The sequence below is a fragment of the Xiphias gladius genome, chromosome 8 (assembly GCF_016859285.1).
Source record: "Xiphias gladius isolate SHS-SW01 ecotype Sanya breed wild chromosome 8, ASM1685928v1, whole genome shotgun sequence".
NCBI lineage: Eukaryota > Metazoa > Chordata > Actinopteri > Istiophoriformes > Xiphiidae > Xiphias > Xiphias gladius.
In genome coordinates, this window is record NC_053407.1 from 15,306,017 (window position 1) to 15,326,269 (window position 20,253).

General features: G+C 39.7%; 2 protein-coding genes across 4 annotated transcripts in view; both read right to left on the reverse strand.

Moving 5' to 3' along the window:
* LOC120793255 (voltage-dependent calcium channel subunit alpha-2/delta-1) overlaps positions 1-3,940 on the reverse strand; it is a 58,219-nt gene extending 54,279 nt beyond the window's left edge. For all 3 annotated transcript variants that reach the window (XM_040133155.1, XM_040133154.1, XM_040133156.1), the window contains exon 1: positions 3,676-3,940. In XM_040133155.1, the coding sequence (XP_039989089.1) occupies positions 3,676-3,764 (89 nt within the window). In that variant the 5' untranslated portion in view covers positions 3,765-3,940. The remainder of the gene's footprint in view (positions 1-3,675) is intronic.
* Positions 3,941-10,903: 6,963 nt separating this feature from the next.
* The window catches only part of pclob (piccolo presynaptic cytomatrix protein b), a 28,885-nt gene continuing 19,535 nt past the window's right edge, over positions 10,904-20,253 (reverse strand). Inside the window, exons 16-27 of the mRNA XM_040132248.1 lie at positions 19,967-20,014; positions 19,723-19,853; positions 18,759-18,785; positions 18,237-18,330; positions 17,152-17,223; positions 16,412-16,724; positions 15,817-16,011; positions 13,484-13,625; positions 13,329-13,387; positions 12,097-12,234; positions 11,820-11,965; positions 10,904-11,047 (exon numbers count right to left, since the gene is read on the reverse strand). Coding sequence (XP_039988182.1) covers positions 10,904-11,047; positions 11,820-11,965; positions 12,097-12,234; positions 13,329-13,387; positions 13,484-13,625; positions 15,817-16,011; positions 16,412-16,724; positions 17,152-17,223; positions 18,237-18,330; positions 18,759-18,785; positions 19,723-19,853; positions 19,967-20,014 — 1,509 coding nt within the window. The remainder of the gene's footprint in view (positions 11,048-11,819; positions 11,966-12,096; positions 12,235-13,328; positions 13,388-13,483; positions 13,626-15,816; positions 16,012-16,411; positions 16,725-17,151; positions 17,224-18,236; positions 18,331-18,758; positions 18,786-19,722; positions 19,854-19,966; positions 20,015-20,253) is intronic.

The following is a 20,253-nucleotide window of genomic DNA, read 5'->3' on the forward strand; positions in this document are numbered from 1 at the left end:
ATAACAAAAAGTCTCAGGTGCTGATAAATGGATGAGACAGCCCAGACTGTGGTGCAGTATGTGTGCATGTGTTCTTCTGCACGTCCAATATGGATGAGATGGACTTTTCTTCAGTGCACTCTATTGTTTTCAGAATCTATTAAGAACATTTTATAAAAGGCTTCAGAAACGTGTGTCATCTGTAGAACAGCTCAGCCCATTTCTCACATGTTACTGAATCTCTCGTATGTATGTTTGCTTTATGTGTGTGGGACTGTGACTGCAATACCAAACAGTGCAATGTGCAGACAAGGAAGTCTTGTCTATAAAGTGCTCACGTGCCTCATTATATACAGTAAAGAACCATAAAATAGAAAGTTATGCTACTCCCTAAAGCTATTAGCCTGTTGCTTTAGATCAATATTTGCAGTCAAATGTACTTGTTAAATAGATGTTAAATGCTCAGATGTATTATCCATGGGCATGGACAATCTCTGAACATTAGTTCCTCTTCATCTGTCATCTGTCACACTGTCATCACACATATATTGTGAACTCTTAACGTGGCTTAATTAACATCATAATTCAGAGATGCCTATACAATCATAAAGTCATTGTTGTTGAGCTGTAGTAGCAACATTTTTCTGCTCTGGTTGCTGGGCTTTGATTACTGCAGCCTCTGGTACAACACTGGATAATTAACAACACACACACACCCACACACACAAACACACATACAAATGGCAACTGGGTCAGACACTGCCCTACATTGTTTTTCAGACACAGGAAGAGCAAATGAGAGCAAAACAGAAAGAGGGGCGGGGACACAATACAAGAAAGAGAGAGAGACAGATGTTGTGGTACCATCACTATGGAACTAGAGAAAGTAATGAGCAGGCGCATAGTGTGTATCTCAGTGGGAGGCTGTGTTGTATTACAGTCTAATTACACATCATTACAGAGGCAAAGACAGAAGCGGTCCAGTACAGACAGCAGAATGAAGCATGGAAACACCAACAGTAATGCACCAAAACAACCCACGGTGCTCTGCTCAAGCTCTGTAGCCTATACACTAACAGCCAAGTGGCGAATTCAGTCCCTCTTCAGCCTGGCCCAGATATTAAAATGTGCCTTGATACAAAGTAGAAGGTTTTTGGATCAAGCTCTGACCAGCCCAGTCCCTTCTGTCTTTCTATGCAATTCAGCTTGCTGGCGATCCGACTCTGAAATATTCCTGGTACAGCCAACATGAGTAATAAACTCCAAAAATCCAACATGATATGGCATCTTAATTTCATGAGAGCTTTTGTCCCATTCTTGTTTAAATTCACTCTGAAGTGTTGCTCCAGTGCAAAATGTTTAGTCTCTTAAATCGCTACTATAACAATAGATATTTAGGATAATGAGAAGACACAAAAAAAGTTACAGTTTGCAAAACTACCTTTGCACAATCAGCCCTTTTCTCTCCATCTATTTATTCAGTCATCTAGGGGAATGCATTTGCTGAACTTGAGTGTTGTAACTAGTCATTTTAATTCAATTGGGCTCATTTTGTCTATGTTCAAACACACTACTGCATCTCATCATCATTAACACTCCAAACAAAAAAAACTTTTTCCTTAGAGAGATATTACAGCCAAGAGTAGATATGTCCCTCTCATATCACTACAGTGGTGTCTAGTCATGCAGATAGACATGTAGGGTCATCTTGGCACAATCATGTATATTTACTGCTTGTTAGTTCTAAGGAATATCTGTTAGGCAAGAAAGATTATCTTGTTTTTTTCTGGACTGCATCAGTTATGAAGAAGGAGGACTAAAGTATGTGGTAGATGATCCAGGCCATAGATTTTCCTCTGCTGACGATTCAAAAGGAGAGCCCTGCACAACCTCCTGTACTTCTAATAGAAATTGAATTCAGCAACCATTCAAAAAAGAAGCAAGGCCATGGAAAAATAAAGATGGTGATGTTGAATGATCACCACAGCAAACCTGAAGTAGACTGCGAGTTTCCAATGTAATGTGCAATTACAATGGAAACTGGTGCCTACAAGTTTTTTTAGCACTCAAATCCAAAACAAGCATTTTAGGACTTCATGCTACAACCCAGAGAGCACATGACCCTGGACATGAGAAGTGTCTGTGAAAGGTGCAGTCAAATGTTTTGTTTTTCAATTGTATATACCGGGTTCATATACCAGGTTCTGTTCAAGGGTTCTACCTGGTAAAAGGGAGTTTTTCCTTGCCATTGTCGCCAAGTGCTTACTCACTGGGGAATGTTGGGTCTCTGTAAATGTAACTGTAAAGAGTATCTGTCCATGAATTGAACTTACTCACTCAGTCTTTCACAAATTGACATTGAGCATCCAGCGGATTTAGCAGACGGGCTGTTAGCTGTTAAGTTGCTCTTCACTGCTTTCACCATTAGGCTGTGCAAATACAGATAATTTTTTTTCTAATTACCTACTGTTTGTATACCAAAGGGTAGCACGCAAAAAAAAATATTTTCTGCTACATCAGTCAAATCTGCAGCAGTAGCTCTTTGGCTTGAATTGGTGATTTGTATTTTTTTGGAAATGAGTAGCAACAAGAGTATTTCTACAAATTCATTCTGTTGATGCTGTAGAATTGTATTCCTTTATACTGATGCATTATACTAATATTTAGTCAACCCTCAGGAATATACATGGGTCGGGCAAAATATTGGAAATGCCTGATAGATGCCAATATTCTGGTTGGGTGTGGCAACCAAACTTTAAATTCAAGTTAAAATCTTATAAAGTGACTTACAGATAAATAGTGTTAAAATGTGACAGCATGCAGACTTAGTAGGTAAATGTGAATTTTCACTTTTTTACTCTACACCGCCATTTTGGTTTGGTCTCTCTTGTAAAACAGTTAATGTATTTTAAGAGATGCCCTTGTTAAATAAATACACAATAATAAATTATATTTATTTGTGGTTATATGAATCAATCACTGACCACAAATAAATGTAGTTCAACGAAATTCTAAACAAGTGACTAAAACCTGCTATTATTCCCATACGTGTTGATGGATCTTTTAACACTCAAAAAAAAAAAAAAAACAGATAGATCTTTCTGATGCTGTTCTTTTTTTTTTTTCCTGTAGTTTTGAACACAGCATTGTTGATTTTCCACCTATGTCTCCAACTCTTGAATGCCACGTGAATATTCCTCACGTTTATTTGGTCACAGAGCTACTGGTGGGGCCTTTAATTCTGCGGGTTGGCTCTGGATTAGGTGTTCAAATGAAGAGTGCAACTTTTGTCATTTTCAATAAAGGAGCAGGACCAGGCGAGGCCACTGTAACTCCTCCACAACTTCATAGAGGAGCTGTCGAGGCGCCCGGCGGCCACAGTCATCCACCGGTGACAAACTGCACGATTATGGTAACCAACATTAATCACCGCCTGGAGGCGAGCAGCCAGAGAAAAGCTGAAATAATGTCTGCCCTTAAACGTAGGCCTGTCTCCCTCAAGATGACCACCGGTGCATGAATGAAGCGACCTGCCCACCCCACTCTCCCATCTCCAAGCGCGCACGTACTGCGCTTGGCAGCCCACACATCGCGAGTGGCTCATTAGATTTACCACTTAGGACGAGCACTTGAAACAAAGAGTCTGCGCGCCACGGCATTTGCTGCTCGAGACAGCATTATAAGGGCTATACTTACATGAGCTGTGTCGGGAACTGCGATGCTGAAGACCCGTCCTGCCATAAGAGGACCAGAAACACCCAGGCTCGTACCCTGCAGGTATCCATTGTAAAAAAAAAAAAAAAAGGGGGGGAAATTCCCCGACGCGCGTCAACGCCAAATGGGCTCCGCTCCCCTCCGCCGCCGATGACTGGGAGCGGTGTGCAGAAGCAGCCTGAGTGGCAGTCGGTCGGTCCCTCACAGATTAACCAACCCTGACACCTCTAATCTGATCAGCCGGCCATCCAGCGCTCTAACAGGTACTGGTGCTGGATATTTCAGTCTCTCGCTCTCTCCCTCCCTCTCTCTCTCTCTCTCTCTCTCTCTCCTTCCCTCCCTCCTTCCCTCTCTATCTCAGCCCGTTGTCTCCCCTCCTTTTCAATCTAGTGAAAAAAAAAAAAACTTATCCTCTTGAGATCTTGTCATGGGGACTTCTGTGTGATACTCATTACTGCCATTATTGACCCTAATGCAATTTAGACTATCCATGCTTTGGTATGTTATATGCTCTAATAGTGGTAGTGTCACACAATATAACCAAACATTAAAAATTTGGTGACGTTTCAATAGAAGCTGTAATATTTGTTTTGATCTAAAAAGGCGTCAATATAGCATTCACAGATTGGAAGCAACAGATTGTTTTTTTACTCCCTATAACAAAAAAAACAAAACAAAACAAAGAAATCACATCTGCTAAAAGGAGGGTCTGACTACACGTACCAAACACAAGCGCACACACTCTGAATACAGATGCCGGTGTTGCTCTTTAAAAGGCCCCACAACCTTTCAATGCCTACAACCTGGAAGGATGGTATGCCTAATATGCTGGCTTTGATAGCACAGTCTTTCTCAGTCGCTATCAGTCATCCTGGTAGCATGAGTGGCAGCAAGCAGAGAGGCTGTCCCACATTGGAATCACTGCCAGAGTGACAGAGGTATTGATTTCACACATAACCTATTGTTTAAAATCTTATAAGCAAAGAAGAGTAAAAGCCCAATAAATTGCAACGCCATCAATCGCAACTGTTTTATAATATTGAATTTGTGGCTATGTGCTGCACATCCTAAGATGAATGTATAAATTATAGAATATATAGGATATGTAGAAGCTCCTGCACCACTGCAGGATATAAAATCACAGTTTCTGTCATCATTTTACATTAAAAGAGCATCAATACCTTGATTGAATAACTGAATAACAAAGCATGAACATAAGATCTACTGTGTGTGCGGTTGTGTGTGCGGTTGTGTGTGTGTGTGAGTGATTCAGGCCTGGAGGGAGGGCAGGGCGGCACAAGCAGGATGCTTGGGGATTTGGTTATCAATCGTTGCTTGGCAACCACACACCATCTCTCGTACCCCACACCCCCCACACCCCTCTCTTTGTCTCTCCCATCCCCACCTCTCCCCCTCCTCTCCCTGTACCGCACTGTGGCTCTTCCCCCCTTGAGTTTCTCCTCGGTTCTCATACCTTTACTCCCTGTCTTACCACCCTGTCCACATTATTTCTCACTACACCTCTCTCACACTCATTTCCCCCAGCAGAGGAACAGATGCACCTGCTGATGGGATGGGAAAAAAAAGGTAGTGATTGGTGAGAACTGGAGAGGTGGCGGGGAGTAGAGAAAAGTAATAGCAAAGACCAGTGTGGAGATGATGGGGAGTACACAGCCTCCTTTGCAGACATCCCCGTTCAGTAGTTTTTTGTTAATTGGGAAAATCTCACACTACATCCTGAAAAGGAAGAGGTGTCAGACTACTAACTGCACTGCTACACCTCTCCTCACATAGTCTAAGACATAGATATTAGTAAAAGAGCAGAATAAAAATGGATGGCATCTGTCAGACGATGTATCTCGTCCAAAGCCTGAGGCACCTGACAACACCAATATATTCCTCAGAGTCTACATGGTTACAAGACTCAAATTTATTTCACTAATGAACAGGAATTCATAACTACTATTTTTTTTAAAATATATAATACTATTAACCTTGGTTTGTCCCATGTTCCTGCATTTTTTGATCCACACAGAATGGGATTTCCCAAATAATATAAACATAACTATTTTTTAAACATATTAATGGGTCCAAAATGAAAAAGCACAGAATACCCATTGTAAATATCAGCCAAATAGGCCAATCCTGACTGTAAAGGAGAGAACCACCCGTAGACTTGGTCATCTTTGGTAATGATGTTAATGTGATAATGTGTAAAAACACCACTGGTTAGAGAGTTAGTCACAGAGTCAGTTATACCATAAAGTTAAAATTTAGGGTTATTTGGCAGAGCATACTGCCATCTGGAGGTAATGAATTAAAATCACAAGAATTGGTCACTATTATGATACTTTAAACCAGTTGCACTATTACACTAAACTGGAACATGGTCTTTTTAGCTTGTTAGCTTCACAACGTTTGTTCTGTTTTTTTCCGTTTGTATGGAGAGTACAGGTACAATAACGACATTATACAAACAAAATATATTATAGAGCATGCCCATATCCACACACACATATGTTGTAAACGTACATGTTGTACATATTCATATTTAAACACCCGTAATAACAGTATAACAAGCAATGAAAACCAATACTCTAAATGTATCTGAATGTAAATAATTATATACAGTGCCCATGAGGCACTAAATAGTCTTTTCAATCTCCAAAACCCTATCCACATAAGTCTTAATTAAAAACCCTTGCTGTCATGACCTACTACAACCCTAAACTGTGTTTCTGTTGGTTAGACACAGTGGAATCAATTAAATTAATACAAGTATAAATAAATACCTTTTAGAAGAGGAACTACAGCATCCTTTAGATATATATCCAAAGATCAGAGTTGTTAGCAGTAAACCAGTGTCCTAATGAACAAAATTAAAAGGTAGAATTTTTTTTCTTTTTTTTTAAAGTCAGGGACTGCCAAGCACCTGGCTGATTATTATTCCTCTGCATTTATTCAACCATGATGGACTGTTAACCTCGTAACATAAAGCATGTAATAATGAGGCAAATTTGAAGATAATCAATTATTGATAGCAGAAGAGTAGGAAGCATTCTTTTTGTCATCAGCAGAACAGATAATATACCCAGAGGAGAGGGAGCACAATCCGAATTAAACAAGATTCAGCCAAACGTTGAGCCGTCAGTTTCCCCAGAAAGCCTATGAGGAGGAGGAGAGCCTTTGGCTGCTTTGCTTGACCCTTGAACTCCTGCTTGAACTCCTCCTACTTTAATTCTTGGTGTTGTTGCATACTGATAACGCAGAACTGTTAATGTAAAAATAATTTTAATAAATTAAATAAATGATTTTGTTGGTATTTCCTAATGAGAAACCCAGAGATTTATTATTATTATCAAGGGTGTTATTCTTAAAGTTGGTACTGTAATAGCATCCACAGCTTATAGAACCTGGTAGGTCTTCTCTACTGCAGCCAAGCTGCTCGGCCTCAGACGTTAGCTCGACTCAACGCTGCCTCACAGGGGCCATGTCTTCGTATTGCAGCTAAATAAAGCATCAGAGACATGACCAGGCCTGCTGTACAGATGAAATCTGGGACATACTAGTTCTAGGTTCTGCCCTGACTTTAAACTTTAAAAAAAAAAAGAAAGAAAGAAAAATAAAGTATGCTAGAAACTGGTTGTTTAGTCTTTTAGTTAAACCAGATAGAGATGGTAATGTGGAGGATAATTTCATCAAAAAAAGGTAAAGAAAAAAGAAAGCGGCCAAATATAAAAAAATGAAAATAAACCAAAAAGAATTCTTGTGCAATATTGTACTGTGATTAAAACATAAACCACAATCAAACTACTAAATAATAATAATAATAATAATAAAATAAGGAATCAAGTTTTTAGAAGGGGTTACTTTCTTACTGTGAATATGTTCTTTATAATTAAAGCCACAGTATGCATCACTTTGGCACCATCTTGTGGCAGTATCAAGAATGTTTTGTTGCTATTCTTGACAAGTCAAAAAGTCTGCTCTGAACAAGGCCTATTATCATTGACAAACAAAACCAAGCTCAACTCTGCATGTGTAATATAGCTCTTCTTAATGTTTATTCTTTAGACTCAGGGGAAACAGCTGATTTTTGATTTTTTACAGCACAGTTTGCATAATATCTCAACACATCCTGTGTACAACCACAAAACCATAACATTAGATTCTTTGTTTTTACACTGAGTGAAAAACAAGACAATTTTACAAGCATATTTCTTTACAGTCAGCATACAGATAAATCTATACATATTCTGTCTCTTTTTAAACATAATCTGTAGACAAAATATACTGACAAACCATCAACAAAAACATGCAACATCCAAAACATAAAGTCTCAGACAACTATTGAAGTTGAATAGATTTTTTTTCCCTTTGTGTTGTTTCAGCTGTTTACAGGACGTGGTTGCACAGATAGTCATTGGTTGACGGCACAAGTTTTGATTACACAGTCAACTCCCCTTATACAACTATAGACACGCATTGCTGTACAATTATAAGTCTTTTGTGATTTTTTTTTTGTTTTTCGACAGTCACATGCTCAAACTTCGGACAATATAAACATTCAGTCTTTGTAGAAAATAAACACTTTATGTACACATGTCAAAGGACTTACTCACATTCACACCCCTCAGTACAACAACAAATGGATGGTTTCACAATTACAGGCAACAGCTGATCTGAACAAACAGTATTTAGCTTGAGGGAAGTCTAATGAAACACGAGGGGCCAAACAGTCATGACTGAGCACTGGGGGAATATGTCTTTTTTTTTACTGTACTTAGTACACCACCTGTTCAGTGGACTATAACCATGATGTAGTAAGGGTCATATCTCTCCAGATTGTGCATTGTGTTTAGGAACCCCACCGTGTCTGCATGTTTTTCTTTTGCCACATAGATACAAAATGCACACCACAATATTTTCTTCCACCACATACACCATTATTCAGTTCATTTCGGCGCAGAAACACAAAACACATAATCTTGCATTTCATGGCAGTTAAAATGCGACAAGAAAATAAACAATGTAATAATAAAGTGCACAAGCTCCATGTAGACGTTAACAGCTGTTAACATCATTATATATTAAAATCAGTAAAAAATCATATATATTTAATTTATATTTTATATTTTCTTTCAGTGATGTACAAATTAAAGTTATTTTCTATAAGACATATTTTAAGAACACATGTTCACAGATAAAACATTTAATTCCAAAAAACAAATGCATTCAAACACATCTATGTTGCATAGAAGTACTTTAAAAGAACCAATGGGTCTGGAAAAAAAAAAAAAAAAATCAGGGTTGGCACAGCAAATTAATTATCTTAAAAATCAACCACGTTCTTTTCCTTATTATCCTCTTTTTTGTTTTCCTTTGCTGAAAGATTCAAGTGAAATCTCGTTCTAAGTGTATTTGTTGTTTCTTCTGTTATATTTAATTCTAAAAAAATCTGCATCAGCCCTGTGATATGCCGAAATACACTCATAAAGGGTCACTTGATAGTGTTTTGTTTTTTGTTTTTTTTCATTCTGTTGATACGGTGGCAGGACATTACAAGATGAATACATGGGTAACCTGCTCAAACATTAGTACTGAGACTTGGCCCCATGTGTTCTTTTGACCTAAATATTACTGAACCCCAGTGGGCCTGAGTGAGTGTTTTGGTCAATGTCAGTGAAAGAGGCTGGTTCACTGTGTTGCAACAGGAGTCACTGACACAAAACAGTATATTGAGTTTTACAGCACAGCCAGACACACAGAGGAACCTTGACATTTGACTGGTAAGAACATTTTTTTCTTCATTTTATTTTCGGTAAAACTCAGACAAGGGAGCTTTACTAATACACAGAGAGTAGGGCTGTCATACTGAAGAAATGACAGTTGGAGATCTACGTATGGTTTTGACATGAATTACATGTCCATTCCAACAGTGTAATTACATGATGGGCTACACAGAAAGAAATATTAGCATACTCTGAGCAACTACAACAGCCTTAAAGTAAAATGCTGTACACATGACACAGATGTGATCAACTCTTTTCATTCTCTACAGCTGGTTTGTAACATTCAACACAGCATGTGCTTTGGGCTTCGGAGCACAAGATGCTGTTCATTTTATTGTCATGCTAACCTGCCATACACAATAGCATGCCAGTGAAGTAGCAATATGTCACTGGATGTTGACCTTGACCTTTATTTTAATGTATCAAAGCCCTGTTGAATATCTAGTGGTGCATCCGTGTGATTAGAGGAACCAAATGAGCTATTTCTCAAGAACATCCTTGTGCTCACATAGGTCCACATTCACGTAACAGTTAATAAGACGGCCTACACCACAGACTAAATTAGCCTACTGGATTGTCAGTGCGCCACCCACAGCCTCAATCTAACATATGTTTATATTATATCATAAATAATCTAGCAACAAGAGAACACCTCTTATACTGTATATTGTATTTAGATATATTCTGAATCTGATATCTTTGTATACTACATAAACATCACACTGTAAAATGTGATTCTCTGATATGTTCGGTCATCTGCATGTGTGATATCTACATCTGAAGTACTGTACATTTTATCTTCATCCCACAGCAAAAGTCAGCTGTATGACTCAGTTCTACATAAAGACTTCGTTATTTTTTTTCTTTTTACATGAAACTGACTATCATACAAACATTAGGCATTCCCTCATCATTAAATATTTGAAAACCACTCATGCTTCTGTGATCAAAATGAAATACACCTTTGTCTCATCTTTCCCTTTGATAGATATGTTAGCTCAGTTGCACAGGACCGAAACACCAATGTCTCATGCGGATGGTGGAATTGGAACCATGGTAAAAAAAAGACATCACTGCTCTCAAAGCCATATTGCTGCTGAGTTTGTTTCAGTGCCTGCTGTGGCTTTTGCACATTTGTTCCCTACAAGTCCACAACCAGCAGAGACTCGACATGTGACGAGGTGGACGTGTGCTGGCAGTGTTGGACTGATACATCTGTTATGGTGTTAGCACATACAGTAATTCCCTCCTTCTTATAACTTGTAAACTGAGGAAGTAAATTGAATGGATCTTTTTATTTCCTCTGCTTGAACTTTTTTTTTTTTCCTCATCCATTTCTGTCAAATTGGATCTCTGAACTAGTACACTCTGGCTTCATCTTTCGTTGATCTCCCGCTACGCCTTTTTGGGTGTGGTGCTCAGGGGTTGGTCTGAGTGGAGCTGACGAACAGCTTGTGCCAGCTGACGACTCGCTTCCTCATGTCCACCTTGTCCAGCCAGATGTAGGCTTCCCCTATCAGAGTCTTCTTCATGAACTTCCCCCCATTAGACACCAAGAAAAGCTGGAAAGACATTGGAGAGAGGAACACATTTGTCACTGCTCATTTTTTTGCTCTCTGGTTGTTAGCGTTTTTGCTTTGCCTGCCCATTCCATCTTGAAAAGTGCACCCGTAAAAGCACGGTAGCCAGGATGAATCATACCAGCACCACTGGGCCAAGCAACAAAGTCTGATCAATTGATCAATATATACCAATCTAGAAAGATATTAAACAAGTTTAATATTTAAATCATGATGAAATATATATATATGTATTTGTTATCCTTTATTACAAATAAGACTATAGATAAATTGAATTTATATTTGTAACACATTTTCTTTCATTTTCCATTGAACATCGACTGAAGAAGGAATCAGTGAGCATGAGATTGAAAAATCTGTAAGTATTTATTAAACTACAAATGTCTGTTTAGAATAGCCTTTCATAGATACTACCAGCTACTTTTTGATGTTCATATCCTGCAGCTCACAGCAGGTGGTTCAATCTGCCAGCTGCTACATATAGCAGCTGCCTCATGTATAAGACTTGTTTTGTCAGATGTTGCAAGCCTCCAGGTTTAATTAACTGTAATTAACCAATTCTGATATTTAAGGTTGTTTCTGTCAATGGTAAAGTAAGAACAATTTATCTTCTATGATCATTGGGCGAAATAGTATAGTTTAACACCAAAAAAGATGCCAAAAATAAATTAAATGTGATAGAATTGGAGCAGTATGATATATCATGTTTTACAGTTAGACAGAGCCAGATCCATAGTTTCGGTGCCTGTTGTACCTGTATGGCATGTCCAGTTGGGTTGAGAGGGAATCTGAAGGTCTCATTGAAAGAAGGCTCCCTGTCATGGCGACAAACTCTGGTCTTCTTCTTGATGATCCTTTTCTGAGTGGCCACATTCACCACATACAACTTCACATACAGGTCTGGAGGCAAATAGATAGATAGATAAATGATGAATATGGTTTTTTGAAAATGCAAACTATTAATAAAAAAAACCCACACACACAGTATACTTGCAGACATGCATGTGCATAAATACACACTACTTCCAGACCTGGTAGGTGGTCTGGACTTTTGAACTTGTAAGTGATGTTTCTGCATTGAAGGATCTCCAAGACCAGTTGGTCCCCTTCTGTCTTCACCTCCTTCTTGAGAGCGACCTTGATTTCCCCCATTACTTGTGTTTTACCAGCTAAATCACAAATGAAAGAGATTTGTTGGTGATCAGTTTTTAGAATAAAGTTGGAGATTTCTATATTTCTTCATTTGGACTGCCAAACCTTGCACCTTGCACTAAGTACCTGCTGGCAGATTCCTTCAGTTGCACGGAAGAGCGCGTACACCTAGTGTAACTAAAGCCTATTTAAATTATTTAACAATTATGCATCAGTAAACCTGGGCTCACATCAGAATGAAACCAGGTCAGAAAAGATCATAATAGTTTCACATGGGTTTTATTGACTGTTACATGCCCTATTGATGTTTAAATTAAAAAAGTTTTACTAAGACAGAGTTAGGGTAAAACATGTTAAATGAGTCATCAGGCACCATGGAAATGACCTCCTGACCCTCATCTGTGTAACAGCTGCCAGGCTACGGCCTAAAATGACCCGGAGTTCTTTGTTACAAATTGAAACTAGAGATAGAAGGGAGGCATCATGAAACCCGAGCTACGTGAAACGTAGATATAGTTATGACAGTGGGTAGGATAGTGTGACATCCACTTCTCTTCCACTATCCCAAGCCATGCATTAAGTCATTGTTCTGGGTAAATATTGTTAATTGACAATAAGCACTTAACTCAACATTTGACTCCACAATTGAATAGTGTCATTATGAAAACACAGTTTAGAGGTGGTTAAATAAGTGGCTGGGTAAATAAATAAACTAGACTGGAACTCAGCAGACCAAAAAAATGCCCTATCTTGCAATGTTAAGGAAAGTGATAAAAAACCTTCCTGGATCCGGCCCTTTAACCAGATCCACACCAAAATGTAATGGGTTCTTCTCTGGGCCGTGCCCCATCCCTCCACCAAGTTTGGTGCAAATATGTACTTTTTGCGTAATCTTGCTGACAAATAAAAAAAAACCACTAACAAACATACCAACAAACAGACTAAGGTGAAAACATAACCTCCTTGGCAGAGGTAATAAAAATAGTGGCATTATACAAAATACCCAGCAGGTGGAGACCTACAACCAAGTAAGAAAAAAATCAGGAATCTTTTTTTTTCTGTCATAGCCTCAAGGTTTTCAATGTAAACAGAGGACATTTCTGGAACTTGCCTTCATTTTCTGGGGTCCCTAGTTGGTTTTTGTCGGTGCCGTTAGGAATAGTCTTACCACTGTGAGAAAAAAAAACAAAAAAACAAACGTTTGAGCATTACTTTATTCTCAAGACGTCCTATCTGTGCTAAAAAATATGCCATAAGCAGCCTTACATGTGTGGCACTTGAAAAATGGCACTGTCCACTCCAGTGCCCACTCCCTCTTCCCCATCTAGACCTCCATAGGCATCTCCCACAAGACTTGGGGCAGACAGCACCACTGACCCTGAGACATCACCCAGCCGGTGTCCTGGTCCTGAGGGTAGTAAGAGCAAGCAAGGTTATTGAGGAAATATCTATCTATCTATCTATCTATCTATCTATCTATCTATCTATCTATCTGTGTTTTTCATTATAGGAAATTGTTTGTACACGAACACAGAGCGTTTCCACTGACACAGCTTTTACCACACATGCATGCATGTCCAACAGATATGCTGAAACACTTCACACCCCCAGCTATCACCCACTAACAGTGATGCTGTCCGTCACACATAAGTTTGCCTGAGCATCACGTGGGGGGAATGATGGAGGAACAGATCAACAGTGATGACAGTTTGTCCTTGAATTTAGCAGTGCAGTGTGTAACCTCGGTTAACACTGAGCAAATCCCTTTACTAGAATTAAATGAAGGTCATCAAGTTTAATTCCCACATGAAAATGAATTTAGTGTGAGACAATATCAGTGTTCTTTCAGAGATGTAATTATTTGTTCTTTGCTCCTGGCTGCTGTTGAGTTATGCTTATACCGTACAGGATGGAAGAGCAGCTTAGCTGAGGGACAATGTGAAGTGTTTCTGTCCAGACTAAGCGTGGATACATTCATTGCCTTCATGGTTCACAGTGTCCAATGCCTATATTTGCTTCAAAACGATGACTAATAGTAGTTAGATTATGTTTGAAACATAATCTGTGACTCAATAGCTGGGAATTCCATTCCTATAACAATTAAATATATCATAATATATCATATAGCATCCTTATATCAATAACAAAAATAACAACAAACAACAAATAAACAAGAAATAAACAAGAAAAAATTCCCCCTTTCATAAGCACACACAGACATTCACAGACTTACATACATGAAAGTCATTAAATGAGAAATATCTATATTAATTTGTTGCTCCAATTATTTACACATCTGGTTATATGGAATTTTCTTATCTATTTTTTAGTTTTAGTTTTATTGAATTATGGTTAGTAAGGTAGGATTAATAGTATTTATTACATTTTTCCTATGTTGTCTCACCTTCCCTTGACACTTCTGTTGGTTAGCCACTCTCATGGTTAGCTGACCGCTTTACTCTCATTGGCTGGTGAGTGCAGAGTGAGCCTCCTGTTGACTTTTGAACCTCTTGGTGTTTCTGTGTTTCCTGGTTTGACTGGTTCAGACTCACATTTGAGTCTCCTTTGTTTAAGGTGGCAGGAATGGGAAAGGACTGGGTAGGGAGGGGGGTCTGTGTGCCACACCTGTGTGTGTCTGTGTGTTCATTTTGTGACTTTTCTAAGGGTTCACTCATATGGCACATGCATGCACACACACAGACAGACTGCAGCATCACAAAGTCCTCAGTGGCCAGGGAACAGTAGCCAGGGAAGCTGCAACTGCATGCTTAAATAGCTCTCAACTGGGCTAACATATCAGAAAGGGAAGACAACATAATTCTTGATTTTGAGGACATAAAACTAATGACTATGTGTAAACATGAATGGATGTTGTTTAAATCAATCTAATATGGTACAAGACATGTGAGGGATTGCCATCCCAGCTTGGTTTCTATACTGGGGTTGGAGATCTCCACACTAGGGGTCTGTAGAAACCATATGCATGGGACTGGCACATGCACACTAAATGTAGAAACAGAGTGGCCTAGGGCTCTAATTTTGGAGCCAATGAAATATATTTATTCCTTAGTGTTGTTATAAAGTGTTAAACTCTTCTGCTGTGTTAATAACTTGTAGTAATATATCAACTTTGTGTCCTACTTAAGATGCCCGAATAGGTAATAAAAATGTTGAACACATGGAAAATCTCAAATACTGTATTTTGAATATTTAGTGCAATGAATGTAATAGATTTATAACTATTTAATTTTAGATTTAAAGAATTAATAAAATAATAGATTTTTACAATATAAGTTTTGATAAACGGTACCTCAGTTATTTGCATTTTCGTGTGCCTTGGATTTTCTTTAGTGTCTATATTTTTAAGATTGATCTCAATTGGACGAGGCTGAATTAAACTAAGCTCATTGATGAAATCAAATAAATTTGTGGTCAGAGAAAAAAGTAAGATGAGGAGAGCGGAAGGCAAAGGTAAAATGTTAAGGAGGTAATCCAACAGCAGTTCAGGTTTTCATCAAACGATCTCAACAAAATTTGCATGCGCAGGAAAAAAAGGAAGCATGTCACAGGAATGTATTATGGGTAGGGGCAGAATTTACTTGGTTGCAGGCGGGACTGTTGCACAGCAGCCTCGGCAGCAGCAATGGCTATCCCAGCATCCTCGAGGTGGGCCTGAGTGACACTGCTCTTGCTCTGGCTTCGGGAAGGGCCATGGGAGCGAAGTTGGCCGTCAGAGGAAGACTTGGAGCTGCCTGGGCTGCTGTGGGACTTTTCCAAAGGCATCATCTGCATGTCTGGGGGAGGACAAAATGGAGGTTTTATGACTGCTAAGGACACAAGAGGAAACTGTAGATGAATATAGTCCACACTCTGTTAAGTGTACTTAATCATTTCTGCTCCACTGCAGCCCTTGTTGTGCCATGTAGCAGTTGACAAGCACATAGAGTTTAATTACAGCTTTCAGGAAATTATTAGCATTTTGGTTTCTATGGTAAAAGCCTCTATCTCTATGAGAACTGAGTGACCACTTTATAAATCACAGTTTTTGTCACAAATGGAAGCCTGCCAAGAATAATAATATCAGTGTCAGGATTCAGGACAACTAGTCATATAGAATAAACTCATTCATGGAAATTACAGAAACTGAGGATGTGTATGAAGCTGAAAAGAAATACGTCTGGTGGATTCTTTTACCTTTGGCTGGATCAGGGAAGATTCCATGACTTCTGCTCTTGATTACAGAGTTTTTAGGTGAATCATGACTCCCATCTCCCTGTCCTGGCGCTTGACCCATTCCCATACCATGCCCAGGCCCCATCCCAGGCCCTGACATATGGCCCTGGCCTTGGCCGTGGCCCTGACCGTGACCCTGACCTGACCCGGACCCTGGTGGGCCTTGAGTAGCATGGTGGGCTCTGCTGTGCTCAATACTCTCACTCTGCTCCTTCAGAGGCAGCCAGCGAGGAGTGTTGTCCAGCTGGGCAGTGTTCGACAAGTCAATCAACACCTGAGACACAATTAACATTCATACACAAAGAGAAACAGAAGGGGAAAAGAACAAGATATTAGACACTAAAACCAAGCCCAGCACTCAGGTACAATGGGTAGAAAAATATTCACTGATACAGGGGAATGAGGAGAGGAATTTGTATGAAGGTAGATAAGAAGCTTCCCAGCAAAGTGCTTGGAAACTGTTAAATTTGCTAAACATTTATAATGCACACTGTATTTCGCACAACATAAATAGAGCTGCTCACCGGCATGAAGCAAAGGTTGAGTTTGTGAGAGAAGAGAGATGAGGCTTATATGATAAGGTTGTTTAAAGAAAAGCTGGTCCACCGGAAAAATAAAGCACCAGAAACCCTTTGTGCGGGGAAAACACAAAATGCATTTGACATTTTCAGACATGGGATTCAAATTCCAAAAGCACTCACTTCTCCAAGGAAGTCATTGGAGGAGGATCTGTCATAGTCCCATACTGTCACTTCCAGCGTCTTTTTCTTTAACTGGATAGAAAGAATGAAGAAGAGGAGAGAGGGGCACAGATTTTGAGGGATCGTGTGTGAATATGTATGTGTGAGGGTGAGCAATGTGTGTGAGTGTGCCTGTGTTTTCGTGTATGTGGGTGTAAGAAGTGTGAAAGAAAACAGCTCAGGCACACTGTACGTGCAGTGCATGAATGAACACAAACCTAGACGGGTCATTTACTGTACTGAGCAAAGAAGTGAGGAGTTGCACTTGCAATTTGGTTCGTTTCAATATATGCACATGTATGTGTGCATATACTTCTGAATCGGTACAGTCTGTGTGTATAGGAATGTGTGGGAAAATTTGGAAACATATCTTGAGGGTCGGGCAGTGGGAGAATGAGTGACGCAGCAGCATTTTTAAGGCCAGCAGTGAGACATGATTAACAGAAGGCAGCCTCAGAGGAGCTGATGAATCCATTGCCTTCACAGAAGGCCTCTTTTCTCTGCCCACTAAAGCTACCGCATCATCCCTCACAGCTGTAATTACTGTCTGGGTGGTGTCTTTGTCACAAACAACACATGCTCATGGCAAACACAGACACCCAAGAATAAGCACACGCACCCAAGTGACACTTGCACAGAGACAGACCAGAATGCACGCACATGATTACCAAGTTTCTATGATTCTGCTTGTTAAAATGTACACGTAGTTAGGCTTTCTGTGTTGAGAGTGAGTGAGAGCAGAAATGATGGTTGTTTAGTTGAATTTTGGAACTGCTGAGAAGAGGTTGTACAGGGATACTGAGAACAGCCCTGGGGACAAGGCATGAGGACAGAATCCTAATGCGAGTATAACACATCCACTTTACCCCAAAGTGGCCCTCAGCGCATACAGTAACTGCGGAAGCAAGACAGAGTGAAGGATTGAGTGCGCATGTGTGTGTGTGCGTGCGTGCGTGCGTGCGTGCGTGCGTGCGTGCGTGCGTGTGTGTGTGTGTGTGTGTGTGTGTGGGTGAGTGTGGGTGTGTTAATGTTATTCTGCACAGTACCTGCTCCAAATGAATGTTCTTGTAGATGACAGTCTGGTTCCATTCTGGGTTCATGGTCTTCTGGGCATACTTGGTCCTTCTCTTGTTATCAGCACTGATAAGTCATGATATTCAGAATGATTGTCAGTAATAAATTAAAAATTCTTTTCCCTGCCTGACCCCATGGCAAACATTCATCAAACTGTGATATACTCAATAAATGTGGACTGTTGTAAAATAGCCAGTGTCCTTTTGTGGAGTAATCAGAAACAAATTCAAACGTTTTTTTTTTTTAATTGTCTGTTTTGACTAAGATAAAAAAAATCACAAATTATTTCAGAGATAGAAGCTGAGGAGAGTTAAAAGTGAGAGGCATGGAGAGAAAAAGCAATGATAGGAGTCTTCTTAAACACTGTGAAACAGAGCACATAATTGGACGAACAACAAAGGCCACAACAAAAGGATGGAAAACCACTTTCGAGACATAATTTACAGAAAGAAAAACATAACACCAACTAAAAGCAAAGATCAGCACCACACTACCTTGCATTCTGGACAACCATGACTTGGCTGAGGGAGTCCAGAAGAGGAAGAGGAGGGCAGATATCACAAACAAGAAAAGCAAAAACACAAAAAACAGTCAGAGAAGCCCAGATAGCTCAAAGAAAAGGCAGTAGAGGATAGAGAGCTGAGGCAATCAATATTGGGTGTATCACTGTTTTTTGTGCCCAAGCAGTGTTTGTGATGCAAGACCAAAAGACCTCACAATGATTACAATTGGCTCACGGGCAAATTAATAATTCACCATACTAACTGTTGTTAAGATACCCTGGCTGTGGACTCCATTGCTAATGTCAGACAAATCCATTTCAAAATATTCTTCAAATGAAACAGCAGGAGAACAAAAGTGCTCTCCTAATAAGCTTTCATTTCTAACCTATACAGTATGGGCAGAGAGGGTTTATAATCTCATAAACAGGTCTGATGGGGTCATTATCTAAGAGCAGATATTGTTACAGAGCAGATAAAGGCTGTATCGATCCTTACTCTTGCTGTTCACTGGCTCTTGGGAAGACAGTGGAGCAGACAGGGATAAGAGGAAGAAGCCCGGGACATGATACTAGGGCACAATACTAAAGTACTCCCTTTAGTCAAAGGTGGGCCGAGAAAGAAGAGCTTGTGAATTCAGCGTAGAGTATGTTTGCACACATCTAGGCTGTATGTAGCAGTATGGCAAAGGATCTCCTCTCACACCTATGTATAACGTTGAAAACACCCGTCCATTGATTCATAGAGACCGGTTCAAATTACACTGCGAATGACTAGCTCAGATCATCATGTCCTGTCTCATTCTCTCATACAAACTCAAGTAGTTAGTCATTTCCATACAGCACAGTCAATACAAAGTCAGAAAGAAATAGGGGGAGAGAAAACAAGACAGACACAGAAGCAGAAAGACAGACACAGACCAGACATTACTGAACACTCAAACCCACTCAGAACTCACCCTCTCCCTGGTAAGAGGTAGACCTTGACAAAAGGGTCAGAGTAGCTGTCGTTGTCCCTAGGGGCTAGGTTTCTAGCCTGCAGGACGTGGACGATCAGGTTTCCTAGGTTCCTATCATAGTTGATCTGGAGCTGAGGTAAAAAGAGCAAAGTGTCGGCTGTGTGAGGAGGACCAGTCTACTGAGCTGCATCTTTACTTTCTTGCAGTTGGAATTTTCTTTAGTACTTTTTGACTGTTCTTTTACCTGAATTTCTCCTGTGATGGGATGAGGCATCTTCATCACCTCTACTGGCTGAAAAGGAAAGAATAAAAGGGGAAGGGGCATGCAATGGTTATAAATTGCAATTGTTTCATGATTAGTCAAAGAGACACAGACAGTACTGACAGCCTTGACCTGACCCACACCCTGGGATTAGGCTGCAGTAAACAGGGCTCTCTTATATATATTATATACAATGTATTGTCAGCTAACAGATGAATGGGTTGTCCTTTCTGAGAAGATGCAAGGTAAAGATTTCTGGCTGGATCTAG